The sequence below is a fragment of the Acromyrmex echinatior genome, chromosome 13 (assembly GCF_024713525.1).
Source record: "Acromyrmex echinatior isolate Ae372 chromosome 13, ASM2471352v2, whole genome shotgun sequence".
NCBI lineage: Eukaryota > Metazoa > Arthropoda > Insecta > Hymenoptera > Formicidae > Acromyrmex > Acromyrmex echinatior.
Genome location: NC_141864.1, coordinates 8,556,342 through 8,580,928, shown reverse-complemented (window position 1 = coordinate 8,580,928; position 24,587 = coordinate 8,556,342). Strand labels below are relative to the sequence as shown.

Here is a 24,587-nt window from a genome sequence, read left to right as displayed (position 1 = left end):
TTAAGTGTAGTTTGTAATAATAATTACCGGTATATTGTCTAGCATAAATTGTAATATTTATTTATTCACATCGATATGTTACATTATTAAAAATTATTCGTTAGTTAGTTAACGGGCAGATCGTCGCCAAGTCGCATTATCTAACGCGTCGCATTTCAGTGATTCGATACATATCACTTTCTTCCCGAATACATTATTTTGTATTCCAAGGCTGCGTTCGCTTTGGCGCTTATAGCGCTTGTGAACATCAATTGTCCTTGTTTAATATTTAATAATCAACAAGGATGAAATGACACTTAAAGCGTGAGCGCCAAAGCGAATCCAGTCCGATTATATGATTCGATCGTTTATTTCGTGGATTTTTATCTGTATTCGATGTTCGTTGCTTTCCCAAATTATTGTGATTTTTCAGTAAAAAGCACAATCTGCTACTACATTATTATTCTTCTTTAAACAATCGCTTGTGATCCGCCACTCTTGTGATTCGTATGGCAAGCGTTAGTCTTGTAAACCTGTAAAATCTGTTCGCAGCGTTAATTCTATCACAACATTGAGTCCACCTAGATCAGAAATTCCCAAACCGGGGATGTCTTCGTACAAATAAGAATCTCTAGATAGATTAGAGATAGATTAAAGAAAAAAAAACAGTTTCTTTGCGCGAAGAAATAAAATTTTTTAAATAAATAAATAAGCTGTTTATCCTATTGTTTCATTACAAATGTAAACGTACCTAAGAATTTAGATTAAAAAAAAGAGAACGCGACGCTCACAAGTGTGGGAACTCCGAACGACGATGCTCGAATAATAAACCGAATGCTGTAAATGAGCCAGATTTTCGATAATTGTTATTAGTTTACGCTACCCTGCAAAGATGAAAGGTAATCGTTCAGTCTCTGTATATACAGGTTCGTTGAAGCTCGAGAAATCCAGATCGAAAATCTCTAAAAACCCGAGAAACGCATGACGTGGAATTTCTCTTCAATTAACTGAATCACATTCTGAAAGAACTACAGCACAAGCATTCATGTGCAGATACGCGTGAATGAAGGAAAGAAGAAATCATATTGCAAAAAAAAGACGAAATTCTGCATCGATTTTTTTTTACAATCGTGATTTTTTTTATTCACAAAGAAATCGACTTTCATGCGTTTCTCTGATTCTTGCGAATCTCGCAAGATTCACAAACAGCGTCCTGAGCATCCCAATCGATGAGAAACTCGGGACGATGCCTCATGCTCGAATGCGTTGCTCTCGGAAACGGAATATTCGCTACTGTTGGTAAGCCGGGGTGAAGTACTGGGTGCCAGGAGGTGCTCGGTAGCCCGGATAGCTGCTGTTCAGGGCGTGTTGCGCGAAGAAACCGCTATAGTCCTTGTGCACTCGACGAGGCCTAAAAGCAGGGCCCTTTGCGAGCTCTATCCTGGCACGGTTCTCCGCCTCGAACTGGGCCTTCACGGACGCCGGCGGCCACTTCAAATCTCCTCGCATATTGCCTGTTGCCGGAGCTTTTGTTGCTGCGGGTTGGGCCTGGTACACCGGTGCTGGTGCCTGTGGATCAAGACCGAATCCCAGATAGAACACAGAGTCATGATTAAGTCATAATATCACAGAATGTCGTCACATCATTTGATACTTAAAAATGAACTTATGAGTGACGATGAGATGTTCTGATGATATTATTATGACTTCTGTTACTTCTAATTGAAATAAAAGCTAGATTGGAATGATGGAAAATGTCGAGTAAACTGAAGTTTTACATCATTACCCGCGTTTTGCTTTGAGAATACTTTTTATTTTGTCCTTTTCTATTGAAAAATTTAATCTATTGATAATATACGTTATCTTAAAAAAAAAAACCTTTTTTAAAAAAGAAAAAAATATACGCCAAGTGCATAAAAAAGGTATCGAATATTACATTCTTTTTACTAAAAACCGGATACGACGTTCTAAACGTTCCTCTTTATTGTGTTTGATCAGCAATTGAACTCAAAGCAGAGTGTTTATCTCATGGCTAATTGGAAGAGGCTAGATGTTTGTTAAACCCCCTTCATTATAATGGTTTCTCTCCCTTGGAACTTCCCGCTACATAAAGGTGTCTCCAAACAATCGGTATGGCCAACGTATGTTAATTAGCAAATATCATACACATATATGATACACATCATTATCCAAATATAAATCAATATTTATATTGTAAATCAATATTTAGCAAATGTGCACAAAGGTGCCGCATAAATTGATCATATCGTTTATTTATAAGTGCCAGACGACGCCGCCTGCGCCAGAAATTTATCCATGAACAACAAATCATGATAACGTCAAAATGAATCATGAATGAATGAGAGATGATTGAAAAATGACTTTTAATGGAATTATTTTGATATCATAATTGTTCTGCTTGGATACACATTGCACGCAGGCAGTATAATAGCGTTCGGGCAGCGCAAAAAAAAAAAACGTATCGAGAAATCAATATTGAAACGTATCAATAACATGGGCGTAAACGCAATATCTATAAACCAAAATATAGACAGAGTATTTTACAAATCCAGTATAAATGTACGGAATTTTGTGAACGACTATATATCGTCGCCGCGAGGCGTCGTAACGAAAGGATTAAGGAGTCGAGTATTCAGGATCATAAACTATGTACATCGATATACACATTAATGTTACCCGCCAATTAAAGTACATATATCACGCAGTCTCTGTAATGTGGAAATTTCGGAGACATTGTTACAATACATCTGTAAATTAATTAGTCTAATTACATTTCATCAGAAATTTAATTCAAACAAAAGCAGTGTTTATCTCATTATTAATTGGAAGGCTGTTAATCTCTTTCGCTGACAATGATTCTTCTCCCCTGAAATGTTCTCGCTATACAAAGGCATCCCCAAACGATACGGCTAACGTATACTAACATCGACAAATATCATACATAATGATGTATGTATAATACGTTGCGCGTGGGTAGCTTTAGCGTTTGGACAGCGCAAAAAAAAACGTATCGAGATACGAAGTGAAATAAAGCAATATTGAGCAATATTGACATAAACGTAGAATCAGAGCATAAACAAAATATAGACAGAGTTGTATTTTGCAAGTTCAGAACAAATGTACAACAAATGAATTTTGTAGTAAGCGACTATCTCAATAAGAAATGACAATGGAATCGATGTCAATTTGATGATTTTTTTTTTTAAACAGTCTAAATGCAAATAGCCGTTTGTTATATCTATTATTAGAGGAAACTGTCAGTAGAAACCGTTGGGATGTAAACGGTGATAAATACATTGACGTTAATTACATATAATAATGATAATGAGCACAAAGGATCGATTTAGCAGTTATCTGACTTTGATATATTTACGCGTATATAATAATCACGTTAATTATACGCGGCGTTCACGGAGACGCTTGTCGGTTCAATGAACCAGCAGATGATATTGATCTAATTTGTCAAAGAGATACTTAAACAAGTGACAACCAAGCGAATAAACAGCTATTTGAATTCGTAAATGAATAATGTGATAAATAAATAATTCTGTTACAATAATAAATGTAGAAATTTAATTATGATAATTGCCTTAATATTTAATTATTTATGAATGTAAATACATCAAGTTCTCTTTATTTCTTGACAATTAATGAAATTCTTTACTGGGCTCTTTGACAAGCAAATTATAACAACATTTTTCTCGTAACAATAATTTTAGCATAAAATTTATAATTTGATTGAGTTTTTATATACATATATATATGTGTGCCATGATCACAGTTCAAATAATATCGAATTACTTATTGAATAAATATACAATGCATAATAATATATACACATATTTATAGCTAAATTTTGTCACGACGGATGTACCTGTCTCATATAATACCCATACGAGTTCGCAGATAAAAAAAAATGGATGACCCGTGCGGAAACTGCGGAGGGAGAAGGGACGAGAAGGGTATAGAATAACTGCCCTTCGGGCTCTCTATTCGTATGCGGTTTCTGCGCAGTTTATTATTTTTAATTTGCAAGCTCGTACACGAGATAGGTACGTTATAACAAAATTGCCTAGAGACAATTGTCTAGAGGACTACCCTAAGTTCCGCCCCTCTGTACTGTTGCTACCCTTGCCTGAGCAAACAATATACGAAGCATGGAGGTTGATCGACAAACATGCTTGAGGTTACAACAAAAATTCGTGATAACCGTAATACGAAACTATTTTCCTTAAACGCCCAGAACTATGCCTCCAAATAAATATTTTTTACAAAAAAATTAATAAAAAATAAAAATAAATAAAAATAACAATAAAAATAAAAGTAAAAACGAACAACAAAAAATACAAAATAAAAATAAGAACAAAAAATAAAAATAAAAGAAAAATAAAAAATAAAAATAAATAAAAAAAAGAAAATTTAAAAAAATTTTAAAAACAAGAAACAAAAAGATAACAAATAGAGAGAGAGAGAGAGAGAAAAGCGATGCAAGATGTTGAATGATGTCGGAAACTATTCTGAGTAATTTTAATCGAAAATTTGTCGATGTCACAACTTCAAAAAAGCTAGTGATTACGAATTTGGCAGCGGCACGAACATACATAAATATGTCGTTCGCATCAAGTCAAATAGTCAAGCGGTCCGTATCATATTTTTATCTTGGCGTCATTTAAGTTCATTCTTTTAGCATAAGAAACAAAGAAAATCAAGAGTACAACGTGATTAAAGAGGCGCAAGTTGAAGTGTAAAAACTTTTTTATTTTACAAGAAAGATGATATCATCATATTGTAAATTATCTAATTCTTTCAGACTTTTATCGGATTATATTTGCGGACTGAGAAAACGATTGCATCCTTTTTTGAGTATTTTCAAAATTCAACTTTACGAATACCAAAAGCGGAAATATGTGAAAGAACCGTATTCTTGTTACCAAGGGGAACAAGAAAATAAAAATAATATCAATTTGACGTTATATATATTTTTACATTGACTGATCATTGACCGAATTTGTCAATTTATGTCATTCTTTTGTCATGTTTCAGTCAATATAATATCATTTTGACTTTATTTTAATTGTTCTCTTTGGATAGCGATGCAACAGCTGTACTATTCTTTCGAAGTCGTGGGTCAGATTAGAAACATCTAGATATTCAGGATATTCTTAGAAGTAAGTTTCAGACAAGGGAGATGTAATCGATGCTGCCGGAATGACGACGACGTATATTTAACGGCTGATATGCTGCCAAAGGCAGCTCTCGCTAGAGATCTCGCACGGATACTCTCGCAAAAATATTGTATCGCACCGCGCAACCCACGTCCGATATTAAACGAAATTTTGGAAACTCGCGTAATATTTACCGCGTTATTCTTGGCCGGATCATAGTTTTGCGGGAATTGCAACATAATATCAAACGTAACGTAAAATTATTTTCAAAAAGGTATAAGGTTTTTCTTCACGTTATAAAAATTATTTGTTTTTAAAATAATTAAGGATTAAAGTCAATCATCTCATATATCTCCGCTCATTGTATTAAATTTTATTTAATAAAATTTTATTTAATAAAATATTACACAACGACTTAAAATTTTTGATATATGCAAAACATATTAGGTGTTGGAATTAATTCGTAGCGTTTTACAAGTGATGAGAAGTACTTTCATTAATGTATTTTTTAATGCTCATGTGAAATAAATAACATTCTTTCATTAAAAACGCTACGAATTAATTCCAACACCTAATAATATATCAATATTTTATTTAAAATGTTTATTTTAAGATTTATATTTACAACTTAATAATAACTGCTTCTTTAATAAATGATCAAAAACTGGGACATTTATCTTGAGTGACAAATAAGATGAGGATGTCTTAATGATATTATTATGACTTCTGTATGTCAACAAAGAAATCAAAATGACTTCTTAACGTCAGTAAACAGTTTTAAAATCATCATTTTGAATAAGAAATAAAATTTTGTGATAAAAGTCAAAATGATGAATAAAATTTTGTCATTTTGATTTTCTCTAATTGACTTGATGTGCTTCTTGGGCTTAGAGAACTAGAATTATAATTATTTGACGATGAGATTGAAGTTCTTTAAGCTTGTATTACCAAACTCTCACCTGCGAGATAGGCGGCTCAGGACGGAGGACGATAGTGGAGGGTGGTGCCTCGAACGCCGCAGGGGTGGGTGTATAATAACCGGATAGATTCTGTTGCTGTCTCTGCGGTGCCCGGTCGTATGGATCCTGGGAGTGCTGCTGAAAAAAATGTAAAGGGCACAGTGATAAAGATTCGCCCACCGTCGCGAGTGTGTCACACCCACGCGAAGACATTTACGACCGTACCAGTTGCTATCCTGCAAATCTTCCGCTATCCTCGCTTGGCTAAAACCGTCTCACGCCGCATAATTCTGAGTGCATGGATTCTGAGTGCGAGAGACAGAGAGGAAGAGCAGCATGCGTAACTAATAATATATCTCTCGCATAAACAACAACGGCGACGATGCTTCTTACATCCAAGATCGCAAGCAATTGCCATGTGTCATCTTCTTTCTTACCGCTCATCTTCTTTCTCATCGGCTCTTCTTCCAAAATTGCGGAGGACCGACCATCAGCCACGTTTATGCAAGCATCACCTACCTGCCAAGGCTGAGTCTGCTGTTGTTGTTGTTGCTGTTGGCCCGGTAACAGGGGATGCTGCTGAGAGAGCGGCGAGGTTGCCGGGGGTGTCACGGGCGTCCAGCCTCTGAGGTTCTGTTGCTGTTGGAAGTGCGAGGGCTGTCGCAGGAGCGTGCCGCCAGGACTGATCGGCGATGGGGACGACGGGACGGCGCTCTGTGTCGACGACCGTGCGACCGTCGAGGACGGTTGGGGTGACGGACCCGATGAGAGACTACTCTGGTACGAGCCGAATTCACCGTACCCACGGGTCTTACCGGAGGGGAAAACAGATAATTTTGTAGGCTCGAGCGAACGCACGGACTGGTGTCGTCCCAAAAAAAGAGAGAGAGATGGTGCGCGAATATTTGCGAGAAATAACTCGATAAATATTGGATCATCTAAAAACCGCGGATACTTTTTAGATGACCCAATATAATCCTTGTATGCCTATATTATTTATTTAAATTATTTCTTTCGATATACTGGTCATTATTAACACTATTTGCATAATAAAAAATTAGAAGCTGATGATTTGGATAAATAGAACGATAAGAAGATTTATAAAATTGATGTATAAAAAAATGACCATCGGAGTTAATAAAGCAGAGAGATCAGTTATTTGAATCTCGAATTAAGAATCTAAACTTGTATCATTATATGTAAAATATTTACAAAAAAAATATTTTTATACAAGTAGAAATCAATGAATGTAGAAAAAATTGTTTTGTTGAAGTATATTTAAATTAACTAGATGCAGAAAATAATTTTGTTCGACTGTCAAAATAATTATGTAGAACATTCAAACTGCTAATAAGGGTAAGACTAACTTTTTACATCGAATTAATTCATATTATTCTCGATTATTCAGATTAAAAATTTTTCAAAATCTGTCCGCGATTCGCTCGAGCCAAGCATCGTCGGTTTTATCAAAAGAGACCAATGCACCAATTTGACAATCTATCGTTTTCTTTTTCGCTTCCTGCAAATAATTAATCGGTAGACCTGCCTCGACGACCGCAATGGGCGGATTCGCGTGTTTAAGAAATACGATATTCGGATGTCGCTTTGTATAGTAAACTTTCTAACGATATCGATATTCATTGCGTGCACGAGTGCGAGTCAGAGATGGAACGACATGTCGTATCGATTTTTCGTTTAATAAAACAATAATATATAAAATATTGATTGTTATAATTGCTACAATTCTTACAAAGTTTTATTTTATTCTATGTTAAAGATAACTATTTCAGTCGATTTTTCTATTTGCAGCATAATTATTCCGCGATTTAATGACAATTAAAAAAAAATTGCTTGAAATCGATTTCAATTTTATCGAAGAATAAACCAGCTGATCAAAATTGCTGACTTTAGAGACTTGAAGTATATATCGCGTATTTGTTCTCCATCTCTGCTCCGAACGAAATAGGACTGATATACATACACAAAGAGGAACGAGCGTGAACAATACATAAAAGAAACACGTAACGAACGTTGCATTCACACGCATGGCAAGATGCAGGAGAAGCTATCGCACTAAATGGAAATAAAAAATATTACGAAAAAAGAATGCATACAACACGTAGACATTCAAAAGTATATCCGTGTTCTTTCGGAGATTTTTGAAAATGTCATCGATTTAATTATTTCATTATATGCTCGTCTATATTCTCATTTCGTCTATATGAACTGATGAGTGTTCTCTTTAAATTCTTCGGAGTGAGATTTCATTCTTTTGGAGTAAAATTTACTTCAAAGAATTTAGAGTTGCTACGCTAACAACAAAAAAGGCAACAGGTCTTCATGGATCAAAATTTGATTTCAACATTTTTGCGATAAAATATTACATCTTAATACATTAATTTGTTTCTTGTCAATATTTTATCATCATTTCGCTGAATTTATATTACCATTCGAAAAATAAGAGTTGCAAATTTTGTTTGTCATTGCCTTTTGTCTTATTGAAGCAGCGTAAAATGGTGGGACAACGAAATCTGATTCTTTAGCGCGAAAATATGTACACACGTATCTAATTATCTGTTATATTACCTTCGCTTGGACGGGAGCTTGCTCGATGTAGTCGAAGTCTTGATCTTCTGGAGGCGGTGGCCAAGCTACTCGTTTGAGACCTAGGATAATAATAGAGTTTCGTAGAGACAAAGATCGGTTTGGCGAGGTATGAAATTTCTTAGTTTATGACTGCAATATATCTGTGTTAATCAGTTAGATTTGGACAAATTCGCTTGAATTATAACATACAGATATATAAGTTCTTTAAAGATGAAATTTTAACATTAAAAGTACTGGAGTGATCATCACTCTGTTGACCGTTTCTATTTTTTAAATAATTAAAATTATTTTTTATATAAAATATAGGATTCTGAAACTTTTTGACTTTCCTATAATTATATTGAAAAAATATTTTGTTTTTCATCACTTTCTTTATTTTCATAATAATTCGCCTTTAAGAGTAAGAAATCTTAGTACTTTTAGTATTAAACAGTTTACGAGAGGATAAAAAATGATATTTTTTAATACCGATGTCCTTTTGTAGATTAATATAAACTTGAGAAAAATTGATAGAAAATAGATAAAAAAAGAGTCACTCATTTATCGTGTCACTAACGTCATCAATCACCAATGTCTCGCATATTCATTTAATCGCATTCATTTTTATCGTCATCGAACCACCATCATTGTCATCAATTTTTGTCAATGACGCACTTGATCCAACTTTATTCACACGATGGATCGCAGCGATGTCGCTCTTTCCGCAAAATTTCTTTCATCATTCCGTCAAAATAGTATCTCTAACGAAATGCACAATTCCGATTTAACTGTGTCACGTAGCTCTCATATCATATATCGATCGCGAGTACCGCGAGCGTGTCGCAACAGGCAGTCGAATATTATGACATCCATATGGGGCCGCGCATCATTAATCGCGCAAAATGCGAACGCATATTTTCTGGCAACTAATAAACCCTGGACCCTATGCGTCCACATACCGATGCGATCCCAGCGAGCTCGCTGGTTCAGCCGCTACGGCGATCAGGAACGCGACTCTGCCAAAACAGGCACCCGCCAACTACTAAACGCTATGCGGAGTCACCTGTATCTTTCGTTATCGCGGAAACTAGCTGGCTACCGATTTTAGAGCCTTTCTGGTGACCAGCCAAAGAGTGGGGCTTGACATTGTGCCCGATCAGGGTGGGGCAGCGTCCTTCTCTGTTAAATCTACAGCGTGAAATTTAACTTAATTTAAGTCGCTACTGCTCTTACTAAATATGTCGTTATTTTATATTAAAACGATTGTTAAATTTGACACTGTACAGGGTGTTTCCTCTAGCTTGATCATTTAAAATATCTCCGTTATTTTATATGTATATATATATATATATATATATATATCATTTATATAAATTAATATAAGTGGACTCTCGTTTTAATAGTAAGCCGTTTATTCTCAGCGAATTTAGCATCGAAAATCGCGCGCTTGACATTCGAACACAATGATTCTCCGCTCTAATTGAAGACAACTTTTGGGCGATGAATCAATGCGGCGTGTTTCACAAAGAGGATCTTTCTCGAACACAACGCACGCGGTGTTCGGACGGAGGTGCTCGTGTATTTTGCGAAAACACGTTGCTAATCTGGTGAACTCGTCTTTGAGTCGTGGCCAAAGAGTAATGGTTGTATCATGCTAAATTGAAAACGTGTTGCCAACGATAGCGGTATTAACTCAAGGAGCTGATGTCGTTCCAGATCAGGTGATCGATGACTGATAATATTTGCATCTGTAACTCATCATCTTAAAGTTCTTAAAGGGAATCTAAGTTGTCTATTTTATTATTTTTCAAATAAGTATTTTTTTAACTGCTTTAATATATACACAGATTTAAAAATTCTTTTCTACGCCCACACAATTACAGTATAAATAGTACTTTCTAATAGTATTCGTCATGGTAATGAATATCTACCATTATAATGAATTTTTACTAAGTCGGCCTGTTCTGTGTTATCTTACTGTGCGTTTCTGATTCTATCAAGAACATTCTAGAATTTTGTTAACATTTATAACTAATGTCTAATTTTAAATAACTGACTATTATTGTATTAAATTAAAAATTTTCAATTAATATTAATAATGATCTGCTTGGATCAAAACATATGTCTGTTTTTATTATTGTATTGTTATTTATTATTATTGTAATATACATATATTATTATTACATGTCATTAAAATTTTTAAATATTCGGCTCGTAGCGTTTGTCATTATTATTATTTAATTTTATTGAGCTTATTATTATAATTTTAAAGTATCAATGGTAATGTTATCTAAACTGATCAATTTTATGCCAAAAAAATAGTTGAAAAATGATAGTTTTGTTATTAGCTACGCTCAGTAGAAAAGCAGTTTTGCAACTGTTGTAAAATTCTTTAATATGATTGGCCTTACCTTTAGTTCCTTTCTCTTGGATCATAATAAATAAATCAATCATATTACAAAAAATTCCACAACAGTAAACTGCTTTTACTATTGAACACAGCCATTGGCTTCTGGCATCGATTCGTAACAATATTTGCTTTATATCTCTCTCTTGTACGAATAAAACAATCTTGGTTTGGAATTACATGAACAATGTTGAATTCTTAGATTTAGGCTCAAATACCTAATATGAAAGATTAGTTAGAAAATTTGTATATATGTGTGTACGCAATATTGATGTATCAATGACAAATCGTAAATCGTATGTGTGTAACTCTTACTGGATCCATAAAATTGATGACTTTAGGATCCCCTGAAGACTCAGATAATACACTTTAGCCTAAATTGAATGCAAATTTGTCCGAGGAAACAGGTCGACCTAAATTCATATTAAAGTTGACGGCATACGATGCTTGCTTTTCTGCTGGATTGCTAGCTGACCTAGATTCTTGTCACTGTATTAACTACGATGCGGGCATTATCAATACGATGGCAAGATTCTGATCCAGCTAACAATTTCCAGCAGGAAAACAAGCATCGAATTCCGCCGACATAAATATCAGTCACATTCTTTTGATGTCAAATTATGGACATCAAAAGAATGTTATGATCTTTCTAATTTTAATTTTGAGTTACTTTCTGGGAATATGTAAATTTCGAAGAGGCATGTCTTCACTTACCAGGTTGACCACCGCGCTGCCTCGCTTCTTCTTCTTCGAGCATACGTAGAACGGCGCTATTCTGCAAGTTCGCTGGCTTGGCCAACTGACTAAAGTCGATCCTGGAAAGAGAGATTTCCACGTTTAAGCTCGGCTTAATAATATTTCGAATGCTACAAAAACATCCATATGAATAAAATGAAATAATTGCTTTCGCTTTTACTTCTCGGAAAATAATGTTGCGACAATTATGAATGAAATTCTATGTTTACTTTAATGCTTAAATGATATGAAATATGCATTACAATTTTTCTGCAAATTTATATGAAAAAAAAAACATGTTAATTCTGACAATAATGACATTTATAAACAAGTATTTTAAAATATAAAGTCGATTTTTTATTACAATAAAAAAAAAATATGGAAAATTTTTGCTTCATACACTGAACAAATTTTCTGATTAAACGAACAAAAGGAAATGTATTTTGATGAAAACAAATAGAATTTCTAATTATTATAATCAGAAATTCTGCTCATATCAAAATGCTATATTTAGGGCAAAATGCCTTTGTTGATTTAATTAGAACACTTTTTCAGTTTGCGTTTATAAAAACTACGAATTCGCAAAAAAGAAGAAAAATTCAAGCTCACGAAAAAGAAGATTCAGAAGAAGTCTGCAAGATCTTAAGGACTGAAAATTGATGGTCACCTTTTCGTGGCGATCATCTTGACAAGAGGTAATCCTGAAGTGGCAAGAATAATAGAAATAACGATTACAATAGTGAAGAAGAACGGAACAGCAAGCGAACCGGCGCGCATCCACGGTCCATCAAACGCGAAACTAAGTCAAGTACGAAGACGAGACGCGGCGATGCAAGCCGTCGGTTTCGCGCAGGCCGTTTATTTCCAACCGGCCGGTGATTCGGTCCGCCGAAAATAACTGACGTTGCGAACGGAATCAACGCCGTCGGCTGATTCATGCGACCGGCGTCGTCGAATGACCGACTGACATCGGCCGATATACGGACGATTGCATGACACCACGTGGACCACAAGCTGATGATTGACGCAAGGTGGTCGCCGGGATTTAAATCAGATTCCCCACGCGGTTTTGCTCGTGAGTCATCCGAGTCGATTGACGATTCACTTGTGGGATCTGAACTAGGTTTATTTGATTCGGACTAGGTCAAGGAGTAGTGTTGTTTAGGATGAAATAAAGAGTCTAACAGAGTGTAATCGCGTTCCTGAACGCGATTTTATCAAAATCCTATATGAGAAAAAAAGGTATAGTCTTCGTATACGTGATGTGGCAATAAAATTCGAATGTTATGAGAAAGTAAACACACCACTTAATTAATATATAAACCTTTATTGTCTTTCAAAGGAATCTCCCCTAAAGATAATACATTTTCGATAATGTTCGTGTAGCTGCGGAAGCTCTGAAAGTTCCGCAAGCTATATGAACATTGTCGGAAATGTATTGTCTCTAGGGAGAATAATAAAGGTCATTTATGTTAATTAGATTTTCAAAAATATTTATTGCCAAACTTTATTGCCACACCACTCATTCTAACTTATAAGAGTATCACCCTTTAATATTAATTAAAATTACGTAGTGAGACAGTATAAGTTAAAGTGAGATAGTATATACAATACCTTCTTCTCTTGTGAGATTTCAACAAAATTATTAGTAATCAGATTCTGTTATAGGACCTTTATAGACTGAAATAAATAAAATAGTACGCAATGATTTGACGCATCTCATGAAACTGATAATGATTATTCTAAAATATTAAAAAAAATAAATATTCATTCGATAAATCAACGATTATAATATGTTCATTGTTGGAAAGTGATTGCTATTACAGAATAGAAATAAACTCCGTTTATCTGCATTTCATTTATGAACAAGTTTGTGCTCAATTCTAAATATACGAACTTATAGCTGAGCTTTTATGATGCTATAGATTGAATAGTAGGAGCTCGATTTTAGTTTTCTAAACGTCAGCTGTTATTATTGGAATTAATAAGTACTGATAAAGAAAAAAACAAGTGAGTTTATATTATTTGAACTATTCGATTATTATCAGAACTGTCTTGTTCCTTGACATGTTCAGATAAATGGAGTTCTATTGTATTGTAAAAATTCATTTGTAAATGTGAATTTTTATTTTATTTATTGTATTTCTATTGTTTTATTTAGTAAATTACTACTCAAACAATTACTACTCAACAAATTACATTTGTTGAGTTATTTCTCTCTTTTATTTGATACAACTTACCCGACTGCACCGTTAGCCAGAACTTGAGTCTGTCTATCTAGAGTTTCCTGTATCGTCTGTGGCGAATACAAATTGATAGGAGAGTTGAATTGTTTATTTACAAATTTCGCTTTCTGCGTGGCCATGTTGGTGCCTTAATCAGTCTACTCTTGAGTTTATACTGTAACATAAAAAACATCATTATAGAAAAAAAATTATGTACGTAATTATGTATGTAAAAAAAATGTAAGGTGCTTAACATTTTAGACGTCTAAGTTTTAATGTCTAATATTTAATAAAAAATAATTTGTTATTAATTATAAGGTACGAGTATTTATGTAATATACATAAAAATTAAATATACAAAAAATGGAAAGAGATCATCTATATTTAACGTTAGATTTTTTTCGGCGAAAGTTGTCAATAACGTTAAACCGCAAATTGAACTATTTAATAAGTCGTCATAAAGAATTACAATCATTAATTTATCATGATGCGATAGCGACGAATTTACATGACGAACGATGCACTTCTTTGCTTCATGTATATTTCAATTCGATCATAAATCGTGCGAAGCTGAAGAGTGCAATTTTAGTAAGTGGATCACGAACTATCGTTTCCTGTGATCTTTTAATGATCATTCAGCGATTGTTTGGCTACTCAATTCCGTGAGATGCGATCGATGCCGTCAATCTGTGGTCGGATTCTGTGGTCTGATAGAAAGCGTGGCATTAAATTTCCGGTCTCGTGCCAAGAAATTCGTGCAGGGACGCATGCGTTAAAAGATATCGCGCGTTTAAACGAAGGAGGAAAAAATAAAATGTTTCTTGTCCATGATTCAGAGAAAAAGATAATAGTGACAACTTTTACAAGTTTTATATGTAAAATTAATGTACGTTAAATTATGCAGTTACTACAATTATAAATAGTGTAGGGTGTAGACTATGTATATTAGTTTATAGTATAACGTTATGTAGCAAATAAACAAATATTATTATGAAGCGATACTAGAAGTCGATAACATTAAACTGTAATTTTCCAACTCTTTCTCGCTTTCGGCATAAAGTGAAACACGGATTGAATTATATATTATACTTATTTATACTTGTTTATACTTGTGAAAAAGGGATTAAATATGTAAAAGAAATTAGAAAAATATTTATTTGAAAAATAATTGGTAAAATACACAAACAACTTTAAGATCCTTAACGTCGGGAAATTTTTAAATCCAGGAAATCTATAGAGTGGAAACGCGAAGACCATATTATAATAAAAAAAGAATCTGGTTGCAATTGGAGAGTCTCTAATTATATTTCTAATTAACTATATAATTCTAATATCATTAAAACATTCTGATTCATTCATTTTTAACTAGAAATTTTTCTGATGTAAAAGTGTTAATAACTTTATAGACGTTTGGGAAATTTTTTGAGCATCGTTAGAGAAAATATTCGGAGAAATATTTGAATAGTTCCCGATTCTTAGGAACCATCGTGGTAAAATCTTTTTTCAAGGTTTCCCGTTCAAATTTATCGAGGTCGTGAATGCTTAAAAACGGAATTATGACGCCCATTCTTACCTTGATACACACCCTTGACGAGATTCCCCTCCCCCCTGCCACTATGCCGAAATAAAAAAATGCATAGTTCAGAATTTGGAGCAATTTATGAGCTTTCAAATCCAAAAAAAAATTTTTTGAGCTTGTCCCGATTAGAAGGAATCTTAATTTAAAGGTGGGAGGGAGGGAGGAGGCTGAGAGGATGTTCCCCGTCACTCAAAATTAACAATAGGAAATTGTTCCTAAGCTCAGAATTAGGAGCTCTTCATGAGCTCTTAAATCAGCTTTTTCGATTTTCTCTCTCTCTCTCTCTCTCTCTCTCTCTCTCTCTCTCATCCTCAAAACAACCCCAAAACTAGTCCACAATCAACAGGTAAGTCATTGAAAATAGGACTATACCTAAAACTTCATTAATGAATATGATTCTGGCATAAATCTAATATAAAAATATATAATTCTTAATTTTTGAGCTGCAACCCCTTATCAGGAAAACTACCCATTGCCCTTTTTTTGTGCAAGAAAGAACTATGTTTATTTTCTCCCTCTAGAACATCTCTCTTGCAAGAAATGTGAATGGCGTAGTTTTCCTGCTAAGGCGGGTTGTAGCTCGAAAATCGATTTGTTTTTATTTCGCGAGTTCGTAAATCAGCAGATAAATTCCTATCATATAAAACTTATTTTCTTATACTGGAACATAATTCTCTCTTACGTGAAAAATATGTGGGGTGATTTCCTTGTTAAGAGGTTGCTGATCGAAAATCGATTTCTTCGTATTTCGGAAGCTCCTGTCTAAGCAGGTAATTTCTCATCATTAAATGACTTATTTTCTCTCATTCTAGAACATATTTCTCTCTAGTAAAAAGGGCATGGGACGGTTTTCCTGCTAAGGAAGAGTGCAGCTTAAAAATCTATTCGTACGTATTTCAAAAGCTATTATATATATTGCAGATAATTTCCAATCATTAAACGATTTATTTTTTCATACTGCAACATAGTTCTCTCTTGCGAGGGGACTCTTAAGAGGGCAATATAAACTAATTTTAGGAATAAGGGATGGATCTCGAAAATCGAAAAAGCACTGATTTAAGAACTCACAAAGAACTCTTAAATTCTGAGCCTAGGAGCGATTCCCTATTGTTTATTTTAACAGGAAGGAGAGTGGATGTTCACTCAGCCCTTCCCCCCCTCCCACTTTTAAATTAAGATTTCTGCTAACTGGAACAAAATTTTTTTTGCAGAGTTTGGAAGCTCATAAATTGCTCCAAATTCTGAGCTATGCGTTTTTTATTTCGGCATGATGGGGAGGCCAACTGAACAAGAGTTTGATACTCAATATTTGCTATAAACGTCTTATTTTTTTCTCTTAAAGAAACAAATTGAGTACGTTTCATTAAATGCTTCTCTTGCCGAAATTGCAACGATCTATTTTTATTGCATTTTCCTTGCGATCTCTTACGCGTTTCACATTTTATTCATAACTTGGAACGTATTTATATCTCCTAATCGTAAATACGAAATGCCGTTCTCATGTTTCTCCACTGAGTATTTCATATAATTTAATTGTATAATAAGACATTTTTATGCCACAAAATCACTCGCGGCAATAAATTTTCAAAATAATTGCACGTTATATTGTTATTCTTGTATACGTTCAACATTTCCAAAGAAAATTGGCAATAAATGTTCATCCATATTATTGTCAATCAAATTTAATCTTAAAAAGCTTCTAAGAACGCTTGCTTACTATTTCAACAGAAATTATACCAAATATTTTATTTAATTTAAAAAATAAATCTTTAAAAACTGAATAATAAATAAAATGTCTTTCTTTACTGAATTCGATTACACAGACCTAGTTTAATACCCGAAAACCTCAGATTCTCGCTGACGCGTCCCTGCTGGGCGGCCACCGGTGCCTACCGCGGTTATTTTTGCCTACAAAATTCCTCCGAATATATCTACATCGTCCGCAAAATCTCTACTTCTCCCCCCTCCTACACCAGCTAGTCTTTGGAGCCCATTTCTCGTGGGTCGTATTGAATTACATTAAAGCTCTTACGCCGCGATAAAAAAACGACCGGCATCGATGTCGATCTAACAATAGCATGTATCAACCGGCGCTGTCGTTCAATGCCGAGGTTGAATTCGTCGCAATGTTTTCTTGCTAATAATAAGAATCGTAAATTACCACGTAAGCTTTGAAATAAATACTGAAGGATTGGTCTTATCTCTCGTCGAGATAAACTTTAATATTCAATTCTAATCGATGTCGAATTCTAAGAATTAGAAAAAGATAAACAATAACAGAAAATTTGATTAGACGCACTCAGTATGCATTTTGGTATATTAAACCGTCGTTCACAAATTGATCGGTGTAAAGATATGTATAATTTAAAATAAATACAAAACCTGGTTGAACCATTTTTCTAATTTTTAGAACTAGGGAAAAATAAAGAGTTAATTAAACCAAGATTAATATTAAATTCTATTGATAAAAATAGAAAAACGACTATGAAAAACATATCTTGTTGAATTAATTGGAATTTTGATTGAAAATGGGTGAATCAAAATTTTCTAGTTAAATCTACTAAATTCTAGTTGAGATAATTGGAATTCTGATTGATATAACCTTTTAATTTGTCCATTTTCAACCAGATCTTTTTCTAATAAAATCTGCAGTCTTAAAGATTAAATCACTAAATGTTGGGGTTGTCAAAAGATTTAAATTTAACGGCGCAAGTTGATCAGATGCTTGAAGTGAAGTTTTCTTTCGAAAATCCATGAAAATATACGGGGATAGCTTTCGTTGTCTGTCGGAATCCACGGGGACCGGCCGGTTTCCTTTACATAACTCGCATCTATTCCAAGCTGCGGCATTTGGATGACGGCGTTTGCTCGGCCGCGTCGAAACTGGTCGAAATCCACTTCGACTACTTTACGCGTACATCGTGGCAGATTCCATTAAGAAAAAAATCGTATAATATTAATATGCGATATAATACAGATTCCTTGAAATTCTCGATCGTTTATCATGGAAGAGACAGCACGAAATCAATAAGCGCCGATATTTGGTCGCTGAATAAATACGATAATGCTGTATGATTTCTCAGAGATGCAATTGAAAAGCTTGGCTGCAACAAAGCAAATGATATAATATTATAGACATATAAGATTGAAAGTGACTAAAATGATCAACTGGATTATAGTGAAAAAAAAACTATGCCGCATTAAAACGCAATATTTTAAGATTAATATGTTTTCATAATACGAAAATTATTTGCAATATGAATTAATAAAAAGAAGTGTTAATAACTGCTTATTATTCTTGTAAATTCGTTACCTATAATGTTTCCATATCTAAGTATTATCATATTATATTACATATTATTTTTCCATATAAATTTATATTAGGTGTTGGAATTAATTCGTAGCGTTTTTAATGAAAGAATGTTATTTATTTCACATGAGCATTAAAAAATACATTAATGAAAGTACTTCCCATCACTTGTAAAACGCTACGAATTAATTCCAACACCTAATATTACATCTATTATTTGTAAGTATAATATATTTTTATATCTCACAAATTATGTCACTATATACATATGTATATATTATATTAATATACATATTTCTATTATTTTTATATTTTCATAATGCAAATATTGTGTTGAGATAATATATTTACAGAAGTGCAATTAATGCTATCCGAGCATGCAGAGTTTTTCTTTCACTACAATCCATTTTAGTCACTTTCAGTCTATCTTATGTGTGATAAAATACTGGACTAATTGCATTTATTTCGTATTTGATTAAGAAGAATGTAATATTCGACACCTTTTTTATACACTTGGCGTATATTTGTTTTTTTTAGGGATTTCATTACTTTTTGTAAATTTTTGAAAACGTAATAATATAGAATTTAAATCTTCTAAAAAGAGAGAAAATAATAATAATAATAATAATAAATTATACTTATTGAGTATTTAATAATATATAAAAATAAAAAATAAAAATCAATTGCTTCCCTCCTTTCCACTCTTTCTCTCTTTTTCGCTGTCGTACTCTCTTCCCTTCTCCTGCCCTAAGGGAGGCTGGCCAGGGCTCGCATTTTCCACATTGCATGTTGGGAATACTGAAGGACAATAATTCATAATTGCCTTTATAATCCTTGTGCATGCAACGCGGGCGATGCGATGGCAGTTCATTTATTCGATCTCCTCTCTTTTGTTAGTTTTGCCTCCACTTTTTCTCGCCTTTTCTCATTCTCTCTCTCTCTCTCTCTCTCTCTCTCTCTCTCTCTCATTCTATCACTATTTATCTCATGTACGTTGATAATTATTACACATGTATATGTATTAATGTTCACTTGTATTGTAATTTTAATATAATATTATTTGAATGAAGGCATTTTGGGCGCATCCAGAGGACTCAATAATTGAATGAGTGCTCGCTGTTATTGGAGTGTTCTTTTAGCTCTCTAAAATTCTGATTGAATGAAAGAATACACCAATAACGCTCAACCGTTGAGTAGGCTGAATGCACCCATTGTGAAAAGCAGAATTGATAAAACGCTTTATATGTATGCGTGTTATATTTATACGTGTGACAATATCTGAAAAAATCTGAAAATCTGAAGTAATCTCTTTTTGGAACTCGATTTGCAGATCGACTGCACACTAATATTATTACATCAATATCAATATGTAATATTAATATTATAAAATATTGTTATCAACATAGGATATTGATTAATATTCTGTGTTGATAACAATAATATCCTATATTGATATTGCATATTGATATTGATATATATTGATATAATATGATGTAGTAATATTGATATTACAATCGGATTGGGAATTAATATTACATGGAAGAGACGATGACAATTTTTGCGCATTGCGAAATTATATTCGTCAGTATGACGCATGACGTATCGTCTATTTTTGACCGATTGTTTCAACGATACGGTGCAACGTTGCGTTCAAAACAACTTTTGGCCGTTCGCGATATGTTGTGACGGATTCACCCGCGACGGTTTAAAGAGCGATGTGAATAGACGGGGCGGCGCGCTGAGAGAGCGTTGTCGTGTAAATTTCAATCACCACCTCATTTGCAAGTCGCAGCATACTGACGAGATACGTATTGACGGGACGTCACACGTTTTTTGGCTGGACTCTACAAACAATGCCTCGCTGATTCACGTCTAGTTTAATTTGAGAATGTAGTAATATAAATGATTTCTTCGTGATATAATTAATTATTGTGCTTTACAGTTCATTTACTGTTGTTTATAACGTGCTGCTCGATTTAACGATTTAATTACATGAAGATATAATTTATATATGAAGATATAATTTATGTGCACACTAGAATAGAAATTAAATTTTCTTGATTTTATTTGAATATTTTATGCTGATTAGAATCATAAATTGTGCAGTTTGCCGAAGAACTGAAGAAGAAAAAAGAATCAGCAATTAAATCAATCTCATTGTAGATCATTATTAGAAGAACTGATCATTTCTGTCCCCGTTAATTGTAATTGATGGCAACGACGGCTTGGCCTAGTTTCTCATGACAATTAAGCGGTTAAATGCCAAAATAATTGAGTACGGCATTCACGTTGTCAATAATAATAAGACAGGTAGTACGATCGATTGATTCTAATGCGAAGGAAAAGAATGCAATTTATTACTGAATTTTTTTCCCAAACTATAATTGTAGGCTAGATTTTCTATTTACTTTTTGATCCTCAATTTTCCACATTTTTTAATTTCTACATCATTTAATTTTTTTTTTGTTTTTCCACTCACGTTTTTCTCACATTTTCTTATGAATTTTTCACTTCCCTCTGCATTACCTGCATTCTCTTTCTTACGCCTCTGTTCGCCTTTCGTTCTATCTCCTTCATTTATTACTTCCTCGGTTTTTCCTGTCTCACCTGATCTCTCGTATCCTTGTTTCTCGCGAAACGCGATCGATGACGGAGATTTCAATGCATGATACAAGAACGCGGCACCTACCTTCGCGCTGTTATACGTGGAGTACGCGGGTTCTCCTCGGGTGGCGAAACACACTGGACCCTCGGAAAAGCGAAAGCACCGGAGAGCAGCAGAAGACAACTGTCGTCGGTCCCCTCCCTCACCCGGAACCGCCGAAATCGTGGACGGTTCCCTCGACACCTTCCTCCGCTGCAGTTATTTTCGACTCCCGAGATCTCTGTTTCTCTCCCTCTTCGATGCTCGCGGTATTCGGCGGATTTCCTGGCAATCAGGAAAACTCTCACCCGCGTGTCGTTTCTAAAAATTTCATCTAATATAAGTGATCTACGTAATTGGAAGAAACACCGCTGCCGATCGGCGACGATTTATTTTTAGTAAAAACATATCACGAGAAAAGAATTTAAAGAACTTTTCTCACTCTTTCATAAACAATTGAGCGCTTTCGCAATAAGTAATAAAATTGAGCCAACTTTTTATATATTTTATGCGCAGATAAAACTAAAAACTTGACAAGAGATTTCATAGTTTAGAATTTATGACAGCAGTCTTCTTAAAGATATTAATAATTTGATTCTATATAGATATGTGTTATGTTAATAAAATATTAATTATTACGTTATTAATAATTTTTACAATATTATATTAGGTGTTGGAATTAATTCGTAGCGTTTTTTAATGAAAGAATGTTATTTATTTCACATGAGCATTAAAAAATACATTAATGAAAGTACTTCCCATCACTTGTAAAACGCTACGAATTAATTCCAACACCTAATAAATAATAATTTATTATACTAAGGAAAATTATCAATTTAAGATATTTAACGCTCGCAACGCTCTAATTGTAAAAATAATTTCATCCTTTTTGTTGATCAAATATTACATAAACAAAAACAAATGATGTTTGATCATATTGCGAGCTTTAAGTGGCATCTTCAATTATATAATTAAAAATTGTAATTATCTAATTCATTGACTCTAATTTTTTTCTGTATATAAATTAAAAAAATAATAATTCTTTCTAATCTGTTGTGGAAACATCTAACAATTTTTTCACGTATTAATTATGGAAGGTCTATATTTAATAATTATCTTAGTGATAGCATTCCTTATGATTTAATGAAGAACAGGAGAAAAGAAACGGATGTGTATCTATGTAATATCCACATTCGATAACTCCGAAAAGTTATATTCGTCGAATATCTGGCGCATAACATTGTCGAGTGTTACGCCGCGGACAATTACCAGCGTTCGCAGCCGGTAAATTCTACGCTTTGTGTAACTCGTATCCCTCTGCTAACGTAAATGAAAATAAATCTGTTTGAAGTGACATCGTGCTTCGCTTTGTTTCCATGATTTGTTCCGGTCTGTTCTGGAGCGAAATGCGATACAATTCCCATGATGTTTAGCTCTCGACGTTTTCTGACATTGCGGTTGAAAGACACTGAAATTAGAGTGTGGTATTACAATGGTGCTATCAGAAGATAATCTATCTTTTATCAAAAAACAAATATAATGTTATATGATATTTATCCATAATCTGAACGAAGTTCATTGACGATGAAAATTTCTTGAAGTAAATTGATATAAAAGTATTCCAAAGGATTAATGGATTAATAAACTTATTATAATAAAAGATAAAATTATTAATTAAAATGTGTCTTTTAACAAATAAAAAATAAAAAATTGTGAATTTAATAATATTTTGTGAATTTAGTATTTCTTTGGAGACAGAGAGAGAGAGAGAGAGAGAGAGAGAGAGAGGGGGGGGGGGAGCAGAGAAAAAGAGGTTAATTTTACAAAATTATTCAATTGAATATTTATTAAACTGAAAGAGAGACAGAAAGAAAAAAAGAGTGAATTCTTAAGAAAATATGTACGAAAGATGAATAAAGTTTTGCTTTGTACTTCTCATTGAAACATTCATTTATATTTCCAAAGATATTTTAAGTTTCATCTCCGGAAACAGGTGTTCACAACGAGTGCTTCTGCTTGAAAACATTGGGGAAGCAACTTCAACCAAGCTTCAAATCGATTACAAGCAGAATTACATAAAGTAAAATTTTTAACTATACATATAATTCGTAGTCTCTAATTTTTCTATATATTAAACAATAAAGGATTAATAACTCTTTATTAATAAAATGATTTGATATATAAAATTGATCAATTAAATTAATCGGAATTTAATTGACGGCCTTCAAAATAATTTTAACGCTAAAATTGTTTAATATAAAACAATTCTAATATTATTATTCTCAGAGCGACTTTGATAAATTAATTTCTGATTAACTTAATCAGTGAATTGCTTAAAACAAATTTTTTTATTTAATTTTATTTTCCTAATCTAATATTTTTTTATGTAAAACAATAAAAAAATTAATAACTCTGTCCAAATATAAGTACAGTTTGAAAAGTTGATTATCAATTAAATTAATTGGAATTCAAAAAAAAGTAATTTTGAGTTATTATAAAGTCATGCATGTAATATTTGCTCAATTTGTCTTCCCCAATAATTTACTTCTTATTGAGATGATCGTATAATTGATCATGATTCGATATTATTTATTTTTATTATCCTACGATATTGATATGATAGTTACTAATGAAATCATAGTGTTCAGTTGTTAGCAACTTCCACGGCCAGTTATTCGTACCACTTCGATTTCTACATTACCGTCTCGGGAAAAAGATCCGTGTCTGCAAGCAATCATGCTGCTGTTCCGAATCTAACCCTTTCGTATGCAGCGTAATTTCATGACAGTGGCGTTTCAAACTAAAAAAAAAAAACATACGTTAATTAAAATCTTGCAAAATCATAATCTCTCCTGTATTGAAAATTACGCATTGATGATTTCATAAAAACATGTATCAAAAGTAGAATCCGCTAATTTTGATTATCGGTGTGTCGTACTTCTGCTGGTGATAATAATCTACGTTTAACAGTTTCGAC

General features: G+C 33.4%; 1 protein-coding gene across 6 annotated transcripts; it reads right to left on the bottom strand.

The window, feature by feature from the left end:
* Positions 1–34: 34 nt before the first annotated feature.
* LOC105143066 (uncharacterized) lies at positions 35–23,062 on the bottom strand. Of its 6 annotated transcripts, none has more exons than XM_011051062.2 (8): positions 22,880–23,062; positions 21,656–21,931; positions 14,093–14,252; positions 11,832–11,932; positions 8,711–8,790; positions 6,644–6,985; positions 6,125–6,262; positions 35–1,548 (listed from the first exon to the last, which is right to left on the bottom strand). In XM_011051062.2, exons 3-8 carry the CDS (start codon positions 14,215–14,217, stop codon positions 1,270–1,272), a joined length of 1,065 nt encoding a protein of 354 aa, XP_011049364.1. In that variant the 5' UTR covers positions 14,218–14,252; positions 21,656–21,931; positions 22,880–23,062; the 3' UTR covers positions 35–1,269. The 6 variants fall into 6 exon arrangements, with proteins under 6 accessions (XP_011049364.1, XP_011049367.1, XP_087268525.1 ...); XM_011051065.2 differs by having other exon boundaries at positions 6,125–6,259; positions 22,880–23,055; XM_087412399.1 differs by lacking the exon at positions 22,880–23,062 and having other exon boundaries at positions 6,125–6,259; positions 6,644–6,934; positions 21,656–21,910.
* Between the last annotated feature and the right edge of the window lie 1,525 nt (positions 23,063–24,587).

Bases quoted from the DNA above. Each gene is read 5' to 3' on its own strand.
- LOC105143066 (XM_011051062.2), bottom strand. From the start codon at position 14,217: ATGGCCACGCAGAAAGCGAAATTTGTAAATAAACAATTCAACTCTCCT. The intron at 11,933-14,092 runs GTAAGTTGTATC...CTCTCTTTCCAG, and splicing joins CTGGCTAACGGTGCAGTCGG to GATCGACTTTAGTCAGTTGG. The intron at 6,263-6,643 runs GTAGGTGATGCT...CATTTTTTTCAG, and splicing joins AGCAGACTCAGCCTTGGCAG to CAGCACTCCCAGGATCCATA.